General features: G+C 25.6%; 1 protein-coding gene across 11 annotated transcripts in view; it reads left to right on the top strand.

The window, feature by feature from the left end:
• The first annotated feature begins 3,628 nt into the window (after positions 1-3,628).
• The window catches only part of LOC111680750 (uncharacterized protein CG43867), a 49,302-nt gene continuing 33,143 nt past the window's right edge, over positions 3,629-19,787 (top strand). For 8 of the 11 annotated variants that reach the window (XM_046945809.1, XM_046945807.1, XM_046945806.1 and 5 more), the window contains exon 1: positions 3,629-3,780. In XM_046945809.1, coding sequence (XP_046801765.1) covers positions 3,760-3,780 — 21 coding nt within the window. In that variant the 5' untranslated portion in view covers positions 3,629-3,759. Of the gene's footprint in view, positions 3,781-19,037; positions 19,252-19,787 lie in introns of those variants that run through there. The other 3 variants (XM_046945811.1, XM_046945810.1, XM_046945801.1) reach the window with 2 other exon arrangements.

Below are 19,787 nucleotides of genomic sequence, written 5' to 3'. Positions count from 1 at the left end.
ATAGGAAAAATGTTTTTTTATTAAAAGAACATTATTTTAAACATTATTTAGTTGATTTCCGTGAATTTGTGACAATTTGAAAAAAGTAGTAGAAATGCTACTTTTTTAAAAAAATTGCATTTTTATAGAAAAAAACTTGTTTTTTAATAGAAGAGAATTTATTTATACTAATATTTAGTTGATTTCTGTAAATTTCTGACATTTTGAAAAAAGTAGTAGAAATACTACTTTTTTAAAAAATTGCATTTTCATAGAAAAAAAAGTGTTTTTAATAAAAGAGCATTTATTTAAACCATTATTTAGTTAGTTTCTGTAAATTGCTGACAATTTGTAAAAAAGTAGTAGAAATACTACTTTTTTTTAATTTGCTATATTTAAAGAAATTTTCATTTTATTCGATAAATTGAAGCTTTAGCTGGTAATTAAACAATATTTAAACAACAAATTGTTGTTGTTTAATTGTAAAATCTTAAACTCGCCACAAGTGTTTAATAAAACATCTGGCAACGTTTTTTTGTTTAATATTTTATTGAGAATAAATCCTTTTTTGCTCTTTAACTCTGGTTGTTTTTTCTCTCTTGAAGTTATGAGTGATTTTTTCATTCATTAGCCAGAAAGTTGTACGTTTTAAGAAGAAAGTTAAACCAAAGCATACAAAGTAAAACAAAAGCAAATAGAAAAAAGGCTGCTAAGGAAGGTAATGCAACTTAACAGAGTTGTTTTTTTTTAAGCAAACCAAATGGGGTGGATTTGAAGGTTTAAAAAACATATGATAAAACGGGGGATAAAGGATTTTAACAAAACAAAAAAAAACTACATGCATATATAGAGAAAAAAAGCAAACAACAACAATGGCAGAAATGCAAAAAGAAGAAGAAGAAGTAAAAAAAAACTCTATTAAAATTACAAAACTCTAAAAAAAGGAGAACGAACAAAAAATCCTAAAAACTTACAACGAAAGAAAGTGTTTAATAAAGAAAAAATATAAATATTTTAGAAAAAGTGTAAATAATTAAAAAAATTAAGGAAAAATTCAAAATAAAAGTTTAATAAAGTTTAATTGTTAACAGGAAATAAAGTTTAAACATCAAAAGTTCAAAGAACCTATAAATCCAAAAAAAGAAAGAAAAATGAAAAATTTCCTGTAATTCCTAAAGTGTGTGAAAATATTTTAAAGAATAAAAGAAAAAGTCAAGAAACAAAACAAATTAAAATTATTAAAAAAAAAGTTAAAAGAAAGCTAAAGTTGTTTAAAAGAAAAAAGAAACTTTTTTTTAACGTTTAGTCAAATTTTTAAGAAAAAATCTTTTAATTTTATTAAAACTTGAAGAAAAAAATCTTAAAAATAGTTTCCACAATCCACAATTTATACCACATATTTTGACATTTTTCTTTAAGCTGTCAGAACTCCCCCCCCCTCCACAGGAAAGAGCGCATGTCATAAAACTGTCATATACTTAATTTTACACATAATTCTTTTTGTTGTTGTATAGTAAAATAACAATAATAACAACAACAACCATAAAACAAATGCAAATTTGTGTACAAATTCAAAGAGGAATTTCTAAACAACTTCCGCTTGTTTGAACTTTAGTAGTAGTAGAAATTTTCTAGCAAAAAGCAAAGTTAAAAAAAAAGCATTAATCTGCAAAATTTTCAATGAAAAAAACATACAATTTTCCATAAATTTCAAATTCTAAACTTTTTAAAAAAAAGTAGTAGAAATACTACTTTTTTAAAAATTTTTGGCTTTAAATCTTGTTTAAATGAGTTAAAACTTATTAAAACAACATTTTTAACAAAATCTTACACTTTAAAAAAAAAAGTAGTAGAAATACTACTTTTTTAAATATGAATTTTTGGCCGAAAATCTTGTTTAAATGACTTAAAACTTATTAAAAAACATTTTTGCCAAAATTTAACACTTTTTAAAAAAAAGTAGTAGAAATACTACTCTTTTCAAAAATGAATTTTTTAACAAAAATCTTGTTTAAATGAGTTTAAACTTCATAACAGTCATCTTAAATCAAATTCTGCATTTTTAAAAAATAGTAGTAGAAATACTACTTTTTTCAAATATGAATTTTTAGCCGAAAATCTTGTTTAAATGAGTTAAAACTTCATAACAGTCAATTAAAATGAAATTTTGTACTTTTTTTAAAATAGTAGTAGAAATACTACTATTTTTAAAATGTTAAAAATTTACTAAAAATGCTTTTTATAAAAAAAATGATGCTTATTTAACGATATTTAACAAAGTTTTGTTACAAAAATTGGATTTTTAAATTAGTAGTATTTCTACTACTTTTTTCAAAAACATGCAAAACGTACCAAAAATGTGTTTTTAACAATATTGTGATAGATTTTGTTAGAAAAATAACATTTTTTAATAATATTTTAAGAGTTTTTAAAAAAGGTAGTAGATATACTACTATTTCAAAAATGGGAAAAAAGTATTAAATATATATATTTTAATTAAAATTATTCATTTTAAATTGTAATTCACAAAGTTTTGTTATAAAAATTGATTTTATGAAATAGTAGTATTTCTACTACTTTTTCAAAAACATACAAATTGTACCAAAATTATGTTTTTTAATAATATTGTGATAGATTTTGTAAGAAAAATAAAATTTTTAAGAAAATTAGATAGATTTTAGAAAAAAGTAGTAGAAATACTACTATTTTTAAAATTTGAAAAAGTATTAAAAATAAGCTTTTTAATGAAAATTATGCATATTTAACGATATTTTATAAAGTTTTGTTATAAAAATTGGATTTTAAAAATAGTAGTAGAAATACTACTATTTTAAAAAATTTAAGAAAATTTTAAAAATAAGCTTTTTAATGAAAGTTATGCATATTTAACCAAGTTTTGTTATAAAAATTGAATTTTAAAAATAGTAGTAGAAATACTACTAATTTTAAAAAGCGTTTTTATATGCATAAATTTAAGATTTTTATCATATAAAACTAGTTTAAAGGCAAAAATTGAAGATTAAAAATAGTAGTATATCTACTACTTTTTTAAAAAATTTCTATATTTACAATTTTTTCAAGAATTAAAAGTTTTTCTGTTAAAAAATTGTTTAGTTTTAGTAATTTTCTTCAACACTTTTGAGTTTGACACTTGTTATACAGCGCAGGTCTTTAAACTTTTGATTTACAAATGTTAAACACAGCATTGCCAGCTTTAAAAGCTTTCTTATAACTTTTTTTCTTACATTTTTTTATTAGTGGACAAAATTCCACTAATGAATATAAAATTCTTGACACCATTTACAGTAACAACAACAAAAAATTTATACAGACGTCAAGGAAAAATTAAGGAAAAAAACAAAAAATCTAGAAATTTGTGTAAAAGTGTTAAAATGTGTTTTGTGGCCATAAAAATAAGAATATTATTAAGAAATTTAGGAAATTTATGAAATTTCCCTGTTTTTTCAAACAACATGAAATATAAGAAAAAGTTCCATAAACCTTGACCAACAACAAAACTTTTAAGAAACCTTTATAATATTTATGAAAAAAGAAAAAAAGCTAAATTTTCATTCAATGCAATTGTTTAAGTTATAAAAACTAAAGCATAAACACCAACACACACACATGTGTTTTTAAAGCAAACAAAAGTGTTGGTGGGAGAGAGCAGCAGCAGCAACAGCAACAGCCGCAGCAAAGGAATGAAAGTAACTAAATTTTTGTAAAATAATTTACAAAAAAAAATCTTCAATAATACAACGAAACCAAAAAACTTTATGAATGGATAACTATAGGAAAAAGGTGGGTAAATTTAATATTATAAAAAAAGTAAAGTCTAATTTTAGGCTTTTTAAACCCAAATCTAAATGTTTTCTTTAATTATCTCTTAACTAACTTGTAATTATCTAAGAAATATTTAAAATTCTTTAAAACAACTTTCTTACTCTTTCCTTCTTTTTTTCACACAATCAATAAATTTTATTTTATTTGTATTTTTCATTGCTATGTAAATGTAAGTGTATGAGTGTGTGTGTTGCGTTTTTTTTTATTTCTGTGTTAAAGTTGAATGACTTTGCCCTGAACTTACAACAATCTATCATTCAACAAAAAAAAAGGAACAAAATAAAACGCTTAATGCTTTTTTACAAAAAGCAACAATAATAACAACACAAATACTTGACAATAGTTTAAGGAAATTGTTTTTCTGAGAAAAGAACAATACAAAAAAAAGGACTCTAGAAAAAGGACAATAACTTGTTTAATTTTCACATTTAAATTATAAAATTTATAAGAAATTTGTTTAAGGAAAACAGAAAAATAACAAATATTTTTTAATCCTTGAATACAGACTAGGCTATGCTAGACCATAAACTAGACTATAGACTAAACTATATACTATACCATAGACTAGCCTATATACTAGACTACAAACTAGACTATAGACTAGAATATAATCTAGACTAAAAACTAGGCTATATCAGAGACATTGGACTATAGACCTGACTACACTAAAAACTAGTCTACATTATAAACTATAGACTAAACTACAGACTAAACTGCAGAGAAGACTATAGGCAAAATTATAGGCAAAGCTATAGAATAGACTATAGACTGAACCATAGACTACACTACAGACTATAGACTAGACTATAGACCAGACTATAGACTAGACTATAGACTAGACTATAGACAAGGCTATAGACTAGACTATAGACTAGACTATAGACAAAGCTATAGACTAGACTATAGACTAGACTATAGACAAGACTATAGACTAGACTATAGACAAGACTATAGACTAGACTATAGACTAGAATATAGACTAGACTATAGACTAGACTATGGACTAGACTATAGACTAGACTATGGACTAGACTATAGACTAGACTATAGACTAGACTATAGACTAGACTATAGACTATAAACTAGACTATAGACTAGACTATCGACTATACTATAGACTAGACTATAGACTAGACTATAGACTAGACTATAGACTAGACTATAGACTAGACTATAGACTAGACTAGACTATAGCCTTGACTTTAGACTAGACTATAAACTAGACTATAGCCTTGACTTTAGACTAGACTTTAGACTAGACTATATACTAGACTATAAACTAGACTATAAACTAGACTATAGACTAGACTATAGACTAGACTATAGCCTTGACTTTAGACTAGACTATAAACTAGACTATAGACTAGACACAAGACTAGAGACTACATAGAATTAAAACTATAGACTAGACTATAAAATAGATTATAGACTAGACTATAGAATCAACTATAGACCATACTATAGACTAGACCACAGACTAGATTATAGACTAGTATATAGACTAGAGTATATACTAGACTAGACTATAGAATAGACTATAGACTAGACTATACACTAGACTATACACTAGACTATACACTAGACTATACACTAGCTTATAGACTAGACTAGTCTATAAACTAGACTATAAGCTAGCCTATAGACTAACTTACTATCCTATTCTAGTATATAGTCTAGTCTTTAGTCTTGGGTATAGTCTAGTCAATGGTCTAGCCTATAAACTAGCTTAGAGTCTAGCCTATTCTAGTATATAGTCTAGTCTATAGTCTAGGTTATAGTATAGTCTGTACTTTAGTCATTAGTCTAGCCTGGACTCTAGTGTAGCCTATAGTCTAGTCTACATTCTAGTCTATTGTCTAGTCTACAGTCTAGTCTATAGTATAGTCTATAGTCTAGTCTACAGTCTAGTCTATAGTCTAGTCTATAGTCTAGTCTATAGTCTAGTCTATAGTCTAGTCTATAGTCTAGTCTATAGTCTAGTCTATAGTCTAGTCTATAGTCTAGTCTTTAGTCTAGTCTATTGTCTAGTCTATTCTCTAGTCTATAGTCTAGTCTAGTCTATAGTATATTCTATAATCTAGTCTATAGTCAAGTCTATAGTGTAGTCTATATACTAGTCTACACTCTAGTCTATAGTCTAGTCTATAGTCTAGTCTATAGTCTATTCTATAATCTAGTCTAGTCTGTAGTCTAGTCTATATTCTAGTCTACACTCTAGTCTATAGTCTTGTCTATAGTCTAGTCTATAGTCTAGTCTACAAGTCTATTGTCTAGTTGTAGTCTATATTGTAGTATATAGTCTAGTCTAGAATATTGACATTCTAGTCAGTATTCTATATTCTAGTCTATAATTAAGTTTTTACTCTAGTCTACGATCTTCGCTATAGTCTAGTCTGTGCGCTAGTTTATAATCTAGTTTTTAGTATAAGTCTATAATTTAGTACATAGTCTAGTCTATAGTCTGGTGGTTTCCATTAATTTTCTTATATTTTTTCCATAACCTATGATTCCCTAATTGTTTTTCCGAATTATCATCCACTTGTTGTAGAGTTAACAAAAAAATGTCTCCTGTAATTACAATTTCTTCCAATTGATTTCTTTAGTTGTTTTTGGCAAAATTTCAAATTGTTGTAGTGGTGGAATTTTTATGGTTTATGAACTTTTTCTTTACGTTACATATTATTTTGCATTATGTATAATATCTTAATGTATTCATTTATAATGACGGATGCACGGTTCATTAATTTTTTAATGAAAATTGTGAGTTTTTTTCATTGTTTGTTGTTGTTGTATTATATGCAAATACTGTTGTTGATAATGATGATGATGCTAGTGTTAGGAAAATTAATTTATGATGTAGAAATTAGGGTTGTAGATAAAAACATTTTTTAAATTTTTTGAGGGAAAATTAAAAACACAACAAATGATAATGTTGATGTTGTTGTCATTATGTTAAAGCTTAATAACATGATGTTAACATTTATATTATGAAAGTGTTATATGTACAAAACCCTCCATAGACTTGCAATTTAGCAAACTTTTAATGCGTTAAACTAATAACAAAAGCAGATGATTTAATTAAAAAAACTTAATCAAAATATATAAATAACATCCTTTGTTTAGTTTATAGCAGAAGCAATCAATCAAAATGCATATAGAAATGTATAAAATAGAAAGAATTTCCATTTTTAAAATAAATGCAAACATTAATTCATTCATTTATACTTTCACAGCAGCAACTTAACTATAGACAACAATCATTCAACACTTTTGTTGAAAAGTATTGTTATTGGCTGCGTCAGTTTGTTGAGGTTTTTGTTTCTTTAGTTTAGATTGATTGTTAATTAAAAAAAAATGCAAGAAAAAAACATAAACTATAGATAAAACTAGGCCACTAAAGGCAAACAAAAGTGGGGTGGGGAAGAGAGAGAGAGAGAGTTGGAAAGAAAATATCCATTTAATATGAAAAATTGTTTTGCGGGGGCTGTTGTTGTGTTGTGTTAATTGAGTTTTCTAAAAACACAAAACCATCATCATAAAAAATATAATATTTTTCATAAAAGACACAAAGAAAAAGTCATTAAAAAGGGGAAAACTTAATTAAAATTCAAAGAAATTGTAGAAATACTACCTTTTTCTACTACTTTTTTACATTTTGAATCTAAAACAAAGCAAAAATTGAAAAACTTAACATTTTTTAATTTAAAAAAGCTAAAATTAAGCTTAAAACCCTAAAGGTACTTTTTTGTGAAAAAGTACTTTTTTCCCAAAGAAGTACTTTTTCTACTACTTTTTTTTAAAATCAAGCTAGAGAAATGATTTTAACACATTTAAGACTATTTTAGTTTAAAAAAGCTAAAATTATGGTTAAAAAGCTAAAAGTACTTTTTTTTGAGAAAAAGTACTTTTTCCACAAAAAGTACTTTTTCCACTACCTTTTTAAAAAACAAACTATCAAACTCATATTTAGCACATTTAAGCCAATTTTAGTTTAAAAAAAGCTAAAATTAAGCTTAATATCCAAAAAGTACTTTTTCCACAAAAAGTACTTTTTCTACCACTTTTTTTTAAAAACAAGCTAGAGAAACAATTTTAACACATTTAAGCCTATTTTAGTTTAAAAAAGCTAAAATTAAGCTTAAAAAGCTAAAAGTACTTTTTTCCAAAAAAAGTACTTTTTCTACTACTTTTTTTAAAAACGAGCTATAGAAACCATATTTAACACATTTAAGCCTATTTTGCTATATTAAAGCAAAACAAAATGATTCAAAACCCAAAAAGTACTCTTTGGCCTAAAAGTATTTAAAATCCAAAAAAGTACTTTTTTATTACTTTTGGAAAAACAAGCTAGAAAAACAATTTTTACCAAATGTAATCATATTTTTAATTCATAAAAGCTTAAATTAAACATAAAATCCATAAAGTACTTTTTCTAAATAAAGGTACTTTTTCTACTACTTTTTGAGAAACAAGCTAATAAAAATGATTTTGATCACATCACAAGTCTTCTTTGGTATATAAAAGCTAAAAATTTGCTTAAAATCGAAAAAGTAATTTAATACAAAAAAAAGTACTTAACTCCCAAAAAGTACCTTTTCTACTACTTTTTTGTAAAACATTTCAAAAGTTTAAAATTTCATAGAAAACTAATTTTTCAATTTGGCTTTTCTACGTTAAAAGCTAAAAATGCGTTAAAATATCTATAAAGTACTTTTTTCCCCAAAAAAGTACCTTTTCTACTACTTTTTTCTAAAATCTTAAAAGAAAAGCAAAAATTTTCACTTAAAATTAGTTTTTCAATATTCCTAGAAAAAATATATGTAAAAAGTTAAAATAGTACTCTTTTTCCAAAAAGTACTTTTTCTACTACTTTTTTTATAAAATCTTTAAAAAAGTTTAAAACTCATAGAAATCGAATTTTTTCAATTACCAGCAGTTAAAAATACATAAAAATATCAAAAAAGTACTCTTTCTCCAAAAAGCACTTTTTCTACTACTTTTTTCTAAAATCTTTAAGAAATGTTTAAAATTTCCTAAAAATCTTGTTTTTTAATACCAGCCTTAGCGGCTGATAGGTTAAAATATCAAAAATGTAAATTTTTTAAAAAAAAGTACTTTTTCTACTACTTTTTTTATAAAATCTTAAAAAAGTTTAAAACTCTTAGAAATCTTTTTCTTTTCAATATCACTAGATAAAAATACATTAAAATATGAAAAATTTACTTTTTTCAAAAAGTACTTTTTCTACTACTTTTTTAAAAAATCTTTAAAAAAGTTTAAAACTCATAGAAATCAAATTTTTTTAATACCAGCCGTTAAAAATGTGGCAATAATCAAAAAGTACTCTTTTCCAAAAAGTACTTTTTCTACTACTTTTTTATAAAATCCTTAAAAAAAAAAGTTTAAAACTCATAGAAATCGAATTTTTTCAATTACCAGCAGTTAAAAATACATTAAAATATGAAAAATGTACTCTTTCTCCAAAAAGTACTTTTTCTACTACTTTTTTATAAAATCTTTAAAAATGTTTAAAACTCATAGAAATCAATTTTTTTAATACCATCCGCTAAAAATATGGTAAAATATCAAAAAAAAAAAAAGTACTCTTTTCCCAAAAAGTACTTTTTCTACTACTTTTTTATAAAATCTTTAAATAAAGTTTAAAACTCTCAGAAATGTTTTTCTTTTCAATACCAGCCACTAACAATACGGTAAAATATAAAAAAAGTACTCTTTCTCCAAAAAGTACTTTTTCTACTACTTTTTTTTATAAAATCTTTAAAAAAGTTTAAAACACATAAAAATCTTTTTTTTTCCAACACCAGCCTCTAAAAATATGGTAAATATCAAAAAAGTACTGTTTCTCCAAAAAGTACTTTTTTCTACTACTTTTTTTAAAAAATCTTTAAAAAGGATTAAAACTCATAAAAATCTATTTTTTTCAACACCAGCCTCTAAAAATATGGTAAAATATCAAAAAAGTAGTGTTTTTTTCAAAAAGTACTTTTTCTACTACTTTTTTTATAAAATCTTTAAAAAAGTTTTAAACTTCTTTTGAAACTTGTTTTTTCAACAGCAGTAGCTAATAATAATGTAAAATATCAAAAAAGTACTATTTTTCCAAAAAGTACTTTTTCTACTACTTTAAAAAAAAAAAAATCTTAAAAATTTCCTTTAAAACTAGTTTTTCAACACCAATAACTCCAAATAAATTAAAAAAAAAAATACTTTTTTCAAAAAAGTACCTTTTCTACTACTTTTTTATAAAATCTTAAAAAAATGCACAGTTACACTTTGTAAAACAAAATTTTCCTATTTTCCTTTTAATCTTAAATTGAACATATTTTCGTGTTTTCTTTTAAAAATTTTCTTTCTATTTCCTTCTTTGTGTTTTTTTGTTGTTGTTATTTTATTTCATATTTTGCTTGCATTTCATTATTATTGTCATTATAATTATTGGTCGTGCATTGAAGCCAGACGCCTAGACTGGATGGCAGCCAATTGTCTCTTAGTTTTTTTTTTTTTTTTTGTTTTCCATTTTATTTGGACGCCCATAAAACTTCTCATATGTGCAAAGTGTTAATAAATAATGATTTGTGTGTGAGTGTGTGTGTAGTTGGCTGGCGGTCTTGTCTGTCTATCTTCTAACACATCATATGAAAAACTTACAGCATCTTCACTAACAGCAACATCATAAAAATATCAAAACTTTGTTAAGATTCTTTTTTTTTTTAAACACTGGCGTCTTGGGTTAGTCAGTCAGTTTTGGAAAACATCTAAATTTAAATAAAATTAATTTTCTTTTCCCCCTCTTAAATCTACCTTAAGTTTTCTACTACTTTTTGGTCACTTTTCTTTATTGAGTTTTTAAACATTTTGTTGTTTATAATCAATTGCCGCCATATGACGTCTTCCAGACAATTCAAAACAAAGACATCATCATCATCATAATGAAAACTGATGTATTATTTCAACAACTTGCAACAAATTCTTTCATTTTTCCAAGAAAATATTTAGGTTTTTCCTTCATAAACTTTTGCAAGATATAAGAAGATGAAATATAAAGCAAATATTAAAAAAATGTAACAAAACTAGTCGAAAAACTAGTTAATCTTGTTTTACTACTTGTTTAAAACAAAAAAGTAGTAAAAAAGTACTTTTGGTAAAAAAAAGTACTTTTTGAAGTTTTTCATAGATTTTTAACTGTCCAGCAAGAAAAACTGCACATTTTTAAATTTTTTTTAAAAAAAAGTAGTAGAAAAAGTACTTTTTTGAAAAGTTACTTTTTGTGGAAAAAGAAGTATTTTTTAAAGCAAATGTAAGGAAAATAAAGCAAATGTAAGAAAAATGACAAATGACCTACTTAAAATAATATTTTGTACTTTTGCAAGTTTTTTTTTAAAAAAAAGTAGTAGAAAAAGTACTTTTTGTAAAAAAGTACTATTTTTAATTTTCGGCAGATTTTAAACTGTTTAGCAAGAAAAACTGCACAGTTATAAAACATTTTTTTAATAAGTAGTAGAAACAGTACTTTTTTGAAAAGGTAATTTTTGAGAAAAAGTAGTATTTTATAAAGCAAATGTAAGGAAAATTACAGAAAAACTACTTAAACTTGATATTTTGTACTTTCGAAATTTAAAAAAAAGTAGTAGAAAAAGTACTTTTGTTAAAGAAAGTACTTTTTGTAGTTTTTAATAGAATTTTAACTGTCCAGCAAGAAAAACTGCACATTTTTGCAACTTTAAAAAAAAGTAGTAGAAAAAGTACTTTTTTGAAAAGGTACTTTTTGTGAAAAAAGTAGTATTATATGTTTTTTGATAGATTTTTAGCTGTTCTGGATGAAAAGTTTTACAATTGCTTATATTTGAGACATTTTTAAAATAGTAGTAGAAATGGTACCTCTTATTTTAACGATTTTGTTATGTAGTAAAAAAAGTACTTTTTAAAAAAATTAGTTTTTTATGTTTCGTTGATAGATTTTCCTCTGTCCTGCGTTAAAAATTAGTTAATTACATTTTTTTTAGCTTTTTGAAAAAGTAGTAAAAAAAGTACTTTTTGTAAAAAAGTACTTTTTTTGTTTTTAAATTTTTTCTTAACTATACAGCCTGAAAAACTAGTTAAATACCCATTTTTTTAAAGTAGTAGAAAAAGTACTTTTTTACAAAAAGTACTGTTTGGTTTTTTATAGATTTTCCGCATGCAAAACTAGTTATTTGCACATCTTTAAGACTTTTTTTGGAAAAAAGTAGTAGAAAAGATACTTTTTTACAAATTTTACTATTTCCCTATTGTTTTTCCCTTTGTTTTACTTTTAAACTTTTTTATGTCATTTTATTGTTCTTTTCTATCAAGTTCATTTATTTTCAACTTCCTTAAAGTTCATGGTTTTAATTTTGTAACGAATTGCTTAAGTTTCCTTTTTTTCGTCAAACAAAAAACAAACAATAAACATAAAATTATACTTTTATTTTGAAAAAAAAACACTTTTTTATATTTATGTCTGTCATGTTTTATATGTCTTTCTACTTGTTTTTTTTTTTCGTAATGTTTTCTTTTCAAAGATGAGTAAGTTCCTGCAAAATGATTCATGAACATTTTTACGTATGTATATGTGGCGCCTAAAAGTATGCTCTAACGTAAAGAATTATTTGTTACTTAAAATGAATGATTCATGAGCCAGCATATTTGGTCAATAGATAATTAATTAAAGGAATATATTGTGAAAATGCAAAGAAAACTTGTTTTAAGAACTTTTTTTAAAAAAAAAGTAGTAGAATAGTACTATTTTTCTGTTAAGGCTAATTTAGGAAAATTTCTAAGTTTCCCTCAATTTCTAGTCTATAGTCTAGTCTAAAGTCTAGTCTAAAGTCTAGTCTATAGTCTAGTCTATAGTCTAGTCTATAGTCTAGTCTAGTCTATAGTCTAGTCTATAGTCTAGTCTATAGTCTAGTCTATAGTCTAGTCTATAGTCTAGTCTATAGTCTAGTCTATAGTCTAGTCTATAGTCTAGTCTATAGTCTAGTCTATAGTCTAGTCTATAGTCTAGTCTATAGTCTAGTCTATAGTCTAGTCTATAGTCTAGTCTATAGTCTAGTCTATAGTCTAGTCTATAGTCTAGTCTGTAGTCTAGTCTGTAGTCTAGTCTATAGTCTAGTCTAGTCTACTGTCTAATCTAGTCTATAGTCTAGTCTATAGTCTAGTCTATAGTCTAGTCTATAGTCTAGTCTATAGTCTAGTCTATGGTCTAGTCTATAGTCTAGTCTATAGTCTAGTCTATAGTCTAGTCTATAGTCTAGTCTATAGTTCAGTCTATAGTCTAGTCTTAGTCTAGTCTATAGTCTAGTCTATAGTCTAGTCTATAGTCTAGTCTATAGTCTAGTCTATAGTCTAGTCTATAGTCTAGTCTATAGTCTAGTCTATAGTCTAGTCTAGTCTAGTCTATAGGCTAGTCTATAGTCTAGTCTATAGCCTAGTCTATAGTCTAGTCTATAGTCTAGTCTATAGTCTAGTCTATAGTCTAGTCTATAGTCTAGTCTATAGTCTAGTCTATAGTCTAGTCTATAGTCTTGTCTATAGTCTAGTCTATAGTCTAGTCTATAGTCTAGTCTAGTCTACAGTCGACAATCTAGTCTATAGTCTAGTCTACAATCTAGTCTATAGTTCAGTCTATAGTCTAGTCTTTAGTCTAGTCTTTAGTCAAGTCTATTCTATAGTCTAGTCTAGTTTAGTCTGTAGTCTTGTCTATATTCTGGTCTATAGTCTAGTGTATAGTTTAGCCTACAGTCTAGTCTATAATTTAGTCTATAGTGTAGTGTACTGTCTAGTCTATAGTCTAATATATAGTCTAGTCTATAGTCTAGTCTATAGTCTAGTATATACTCTAGTCTATAGTCTAGTCTTTAGTCTATATTCTAGTCTATAGTCTTGTCTATATTCTGGTCTATATTCTGGTCTAAATTCTAGTCTATATTCTAGTCTATTTTCTAGTCTTTATTCTAGTTCATAGTCTAGTCTTTTGTCTAGTCTATAATAAAGGGTAAAATAATTTTGTACTTTAAAATCTTAAAAGAATATTCAATTTTTTTATATTATTTAAAATGTTTAATTTTCCATACCTGTTTCCCCTCCCCACCCCCTTGTAATAAGTATATTAAAGAGCAAGAAATTTACTCTCTCTTGAATATAAAGTGTAGTGAAGTGTAAAAGAAAAATAAAGGAAATATTTCTGTAAACATTTAACTCAATAGCAGAGGTGGAAAACCCCACATATATAATATAGTAGGTATAAAAATTAATATGAGCTTTCATACCTACCATCCCTGCTTTGCTTTTCAAACACTCACAGTGAACAACTGCACGCACTTAAACACACGCAAAAACTTAACACGAAACAAATCGGTCTGTGTGTAAAATAACCAAAAAGAAAACAATGAACTTTAGATGGATTTTCCCATGTACCTTAGGCTTGCGTAGAATTTCTCCCGTTTTTTAGGTTTGTTCTTTTTTTGGCGGAAAGGGGAGGGTGAGAGTTTAATGCAAACGACAATTGAGTTGGTTTGTTATTGTTGTTCGTTGAGATTTTCAGTCTTAAGTCAATGCTTGTTCAGTGTATAACGGTTTATTCGAACTCTAGCACAAGTTAACGGGAATATTTGTGTGTTTTGGATTAAATTTACTCCATTTTGCTATAAATAACAAAATTTTGTTTTGAAAAGTGGAAAGATTTTCTAAAAATACTAAAAAAAAGTTTTAGAACAAAAATGAATTAATTTCTAATAAGAAAAATATTGAAACTGAAATTGAATTATTAAAGAAATTTAAGAAAATAAAATTTTAAGAATAAAATTTTCAAAAAAAAAAGTGAAGAAAAAGTTTTAATTTAAATCTTCAAAATTCTGAAAAATGAATTAATAACAAAAAGTGAAAATTAAAAAAAAAAATCTCAAATATGAGAAGAATTTTTTAAAATAAAGTGAAAAATTCTAAAAAAACAACAACAAAAATATTGTAAAATTCTAAAAAAACAACAACAACAAAAATATTATAAAATTCTTTTAAAAAAAGGAATTTTATAAAGAAGATTCAAATAAAATGTAATTAAAAATCTAATAATTATTTTAAAAAGAAAAATTTTAAAACAAAAAGTTCAAAATTTATTTTCTAAAAAAAATTTATAAAAAATATATATTTGCTCCTAAAATTCTTATTAGATTTTAACAAAAATCAACACCTGCTGTATTAAAACATGACAAATGGAAATTATTAAAAAAATTAAAAATTCTTATAAAAAAAAATTTAAAAAAAATTTACAAAATTTAAAAAAAAATTAATTTTCTTAAATTTAAACAAAATTTGATTTTTAAACAACTTTTCAAAATTCACCGGACTTTACTAACGTCAACAACAACAACATTTTTCAATTATCATTGTTCATCGAATTTTTGAAATTATTTCAAATGAAAATTAAAAAAAAAAATAAAATTTCGAATTTTTTAAAAATTTTTATAAGTAAATTTAGAAAAATTTTAATTTTTCTTAAATTTTATCAAAAATCGAATTTTTAAACAATTTTCCAAAAATCACCAGACTTTATTAAATACATCAATAACAAAATTTTTTAATTATCTTTGTTCCCCGAATTTTTAAAAATATTTAAAATTCAAAAGAAAAATTAAAAAAAAAATAAATTTTTTAATCAAAATTCGATTTTTTAAAGAATTTTCCAAGATTAACTAGACTTTACAAATTATATCAACCACAACATTTTTCAATTATCTTTGTTCCCCGAATTTTTAAAATTATTTAAAATTCAAATGAAAAATTAAAAAAAAATAAAATTTCAAATTTTTAAAAATTTTAAAAAATTTTAATTTTCTTGAATCTAATCAAAATTCGAATTTTTAAAGAATTTTCCAAGAATCACTAGACTCTACAAAATATTTCAACAGTAAAATTTTTTAATTATCTTTGCTCCCCAAATTTTTAAAATTATTTAAAAATCCAAATGAAAAATTAAAAAAAAAAACGAATTTTTAAAAATTTTAAGAAATTTTAATTTTCTTAAATCTAATCAAAATTTGAATTTTCAAAGAATTTTCCAAGAATCACCAGACTTTACAAAATATATCAACAACAAAATTTTTCAATTATCTACAATCCCCAAATTTTAAAAATTATTTAGAGTCAAATAAAAATATAGAATTTTTCACTTTGTCTTAATTTTGTATTTCAGCACTAATTTAGTTTAATTAAGTCATTAAATCCACTATTTTTTATAAAGCAAAAAAAAAAACAAATTTTAAATGTAAACAAAACCTTTGTTAACTTTTATGGTTGACTTCACACCTAACCGCTATTGTTTAGCTAAGAAAAATTTAAAATATTAAAAAATAATAATTTAAGGAAAATATTAAAACAAAGTTTCTTACATAACATTGAATTAACTGAAAGTTTTCCAATTCCATATACTCAACTCTATATCATTTTTAAACTCACCCCAAGATCTGTTATCTTAATATGTTAAATTTTCTCAAAACCCTGTTTACATGTTTGTAAATCCCCGTCTAAAACCATAACCTTACTCCCTTTTTAAAGTAGTAAAGATAACAACAAATACCTTGCCTAATATTTTGTGAAACCAAAATAACAAGCAGGGAAAAAACGCACCCCTCGAGTTAAATGTATTAAAAGTAGATATTTAACAGATGATTTTTTTTGTCACAAAAAACAGTAGCGCACAAAATCCACCCTATTTAAACATGTGATTTTAGTTGAATTTTGTAAATTAAACAACAACAATTGGGCATAAACATTTAAGGATATGATGAGGAAGGAGAAATATTAGGGGGAGTATAAAGACTGGACAAAAGAACGGAACTACAACATAACTAGAACAGAACTTGAACAGAACCAGAACAAAACCAAAACAGAAACAGAACATAACAGAACTAAAACAGAAATAGAACATATCTAGAACAGAACTAGAACAAAACTATAAGGGAACTCGAACCGAACAAGAAAAGAATTAGAGCAGAACTAGAGCAAAACTAAAACATAACGAAACATAACTAGAACATAACTCGAAGAGAATTAGAACAGAACTAGAACTACACCAAAACTAGAACAGAATTAGAAATGAATTAGAGCAGAACTGGAGCAAAACTAGAACATAACGAAAACAACTAAAACATAACTAGAACAGAACTCGAAGAGAACTAGAGCAGAACAAGAACAGAACTAGAACAGAACTAGCACAGAACTAGAACTACAAAAGATAAACTAGAACAGAACTAGAACAGAACTAGAACAAAACTAGAACAGAACTAGAACAGAACTAGAACAGAAATACAACAGAACTAGAACAGAACTAGAACAGAACTAGAACAGAACTAGAACAGAACTAGAACAGAACTAGAACAGAACTAGAACAGAACTAGAACAGAACTAGAACAGGACTAGAACAGAACTAGAACAGCACTAGAACAGAACTAGAACAGAACTAGAACAGAACTAGAACAGAACTAGAACAGAACTAGAACAGAACTAGAACAGAACTAGAACAGAACTAGAACAGAACTAGAACAGAACTAGAACAGAACTAGAACAGAACTAGAACAGAACTAGAACAGAACTAGAACAGAACAGAACTAGAACACAACAAGAACACAACTAGAACAACACAAGAACTACACTAGAACAACACTATAACAAAACTAGAACAGAACTAGAACAGAACTAGAAGAGAACTAGAGCAGAACTAGAGCAGAACTAGAACTGAACTAGAACTGAACTAGAACTGAACTAGAACTGAACTAGAACTGAACTAGAACTGAACTAGAACTGAACTAGAACTGAACTAGAACTGAACTAGAACTGAACTAGAACTGAACTAGAACTGAACTAGAACTGAACTAGAACTGAACTAGAACTGAACTAGAACTGAACTAGAACTGAACTAGAACTGAACTAGAACTGAACTAGAACTGAACTAGAACTGAACTAGAACTGAACTAGAACTGAACTAGAACAGAACTAGAATAGAACTAGAACACAACAAGAATACAACAAGAACACAAATAGAACACAACTAGAACAACACTAGAACAACACTAGAACAACACTAGAACAACACTAGAACAGAACTAGATCAGAACTAGAACAGAACTAGAGCAGAAATAGAAGAGAACTGGAACAGAACTAGAACAGAATTAGAACAGAACTGGAACGAAACTAGAAAAGAATTAAAACAGAACTGGAACAAAACTAGAAAAGAATTAAAACAGAACTAGAACAGAACAGGAACTAGAACAAAACTAGAACAGAACTAGAACACAACTAGAACAGAACTAGAACAGAAATAGAACAGAACTAGAACAGAACTAGAACAGAACTAGAACAGAACTAGAACAGAACTAGAACAGAACTAGAACAGAACTAGAACAGAACTAGAACAGAACTAGAACAGAACTAGAACAGAACTAGAACAGAACTAGAACAGAACTAGAACAGATCTAGAACAGATCAAGAACACAACTAGAACAGATCTACAACACAACTAGAACAGAACTAGAACAGAACAGAACTAAAACAGAACTTGAACAGGACTTAAACAGAAATAATAGAATAGATTAGTCTGTTCTGTCGAATATAGGCTAATCTATAATCTCGGCTATAGAATGATCTATTACACTATGATAAACCGATGTTTAGTCTCGAATATTAGACCTTCAAAATTAGTTATCCCCCTAATAGTTTTCTCTTAACACTTAGTCATCTTTTGCAAGTTATTACATTACAAAAAAAAAAATTATGATGCGACATAAACTAACCCCCAACCCTTAAATATTCTACGGTTTCCATGCCAATGAACTCGAGAATACAAAAAAAATATTTTTTTCTTTTAACTGTCTAATTGGAAATAATTCATAATCTTTTTGGGAAATTGAATTTTTTTTTGCACACAATGATACATTCTACATAAAATAAACAAAGGGTGTTGATTTTGAAAATCTTATAGGAAATTTTTGAAAAGTGAGACAAAATAAAACAAAAAATCACCCCTTAATTTGAGGCAAACTTAAGCAAAACGTTGTAAATGAAAGAATAACAAAAGATAAACAATTGTTTATATATTTTTTTTTTTTTTAAATTTTAGCTGTTAAAAACCATTAAGAAACTCGATATCTAAAATATTTAAAATTTTAAATAATTAAAAAAAATATGGAATATAAGAGAAATTAAAACAAAATTGTTTAAAAAAGAAATTGTTAAAATTGAAACATATTTCTTAAAAAAAATTATTTTTAACTTAAAACATTTAACTAAAGAATTTTATTTTGTGCGTGTGTGCGTATCTCCGACTGGCAGACATAATGGCAATTAAGGATTTATTACAACTGACCACCTGCAGTGTTTTAATTATTGTGAGATGTATGTAAACGTTTATATTCTTTTTATATTAAAAAACATAATTTTTAATTAAAATTTAATGAAACTGTAAAAAATTATATTAAAATGTAAGAAAATAGATTAAGTTTATGATTCTAAGTAAATAACTAGATCTCAACTATTTCACTGTTCTAGTTCTGTTCTAGTTCTGTTCTAGTTCTGTTCTAGTTCTGTTCTAGTTCTGTTCTAGTTCTGTTCTAGTTCTGTCCTAGTTCTGTTCTGTTCTAGTTCTGTTCTAGTTCTGTTCTAGTTCTGTTCTAGTTCTGTTCTAGTTCTGTTCTAGTTCTGTTCTAGTTGTGTTCTAGTTATGTTATAGTTCTGTTATAGTTCTGTTCTAGTTCTGTTATAGTTCTGTTATAGTTCTGTTCTAGTTCTGTTCTAGTTCTGGTCTAGTTCTGTTCTAGTGCTGGTCTAGTTCTGTTCTAGTTCTGTTCTAATTCTGTTCTAGTTCTGTTCTAGTTCTGTTCTAGTTCTGTTCTAGTTCTGTTCTAGTTCTGTTCTAGTTCTGTTCCACTTCT

This window comes from Lucilia cuprina, chromosome 3 (assembly GCF_022045245.1).
Source record: "Lucilia cuprina isolate Lc7/37 chromosome 3, ASM2204524v1, whole genome shotgun sequence".
Taxonomy (NCBI): Eukaryota; Metazoa; Arthropoda; class Insecta; order Diptera; family Calliphoridae; genus Lucilia; species Lucilia cuprina.
This window is presented reverse-complemented; position numbering and strand designations above follow the sequence as displayed.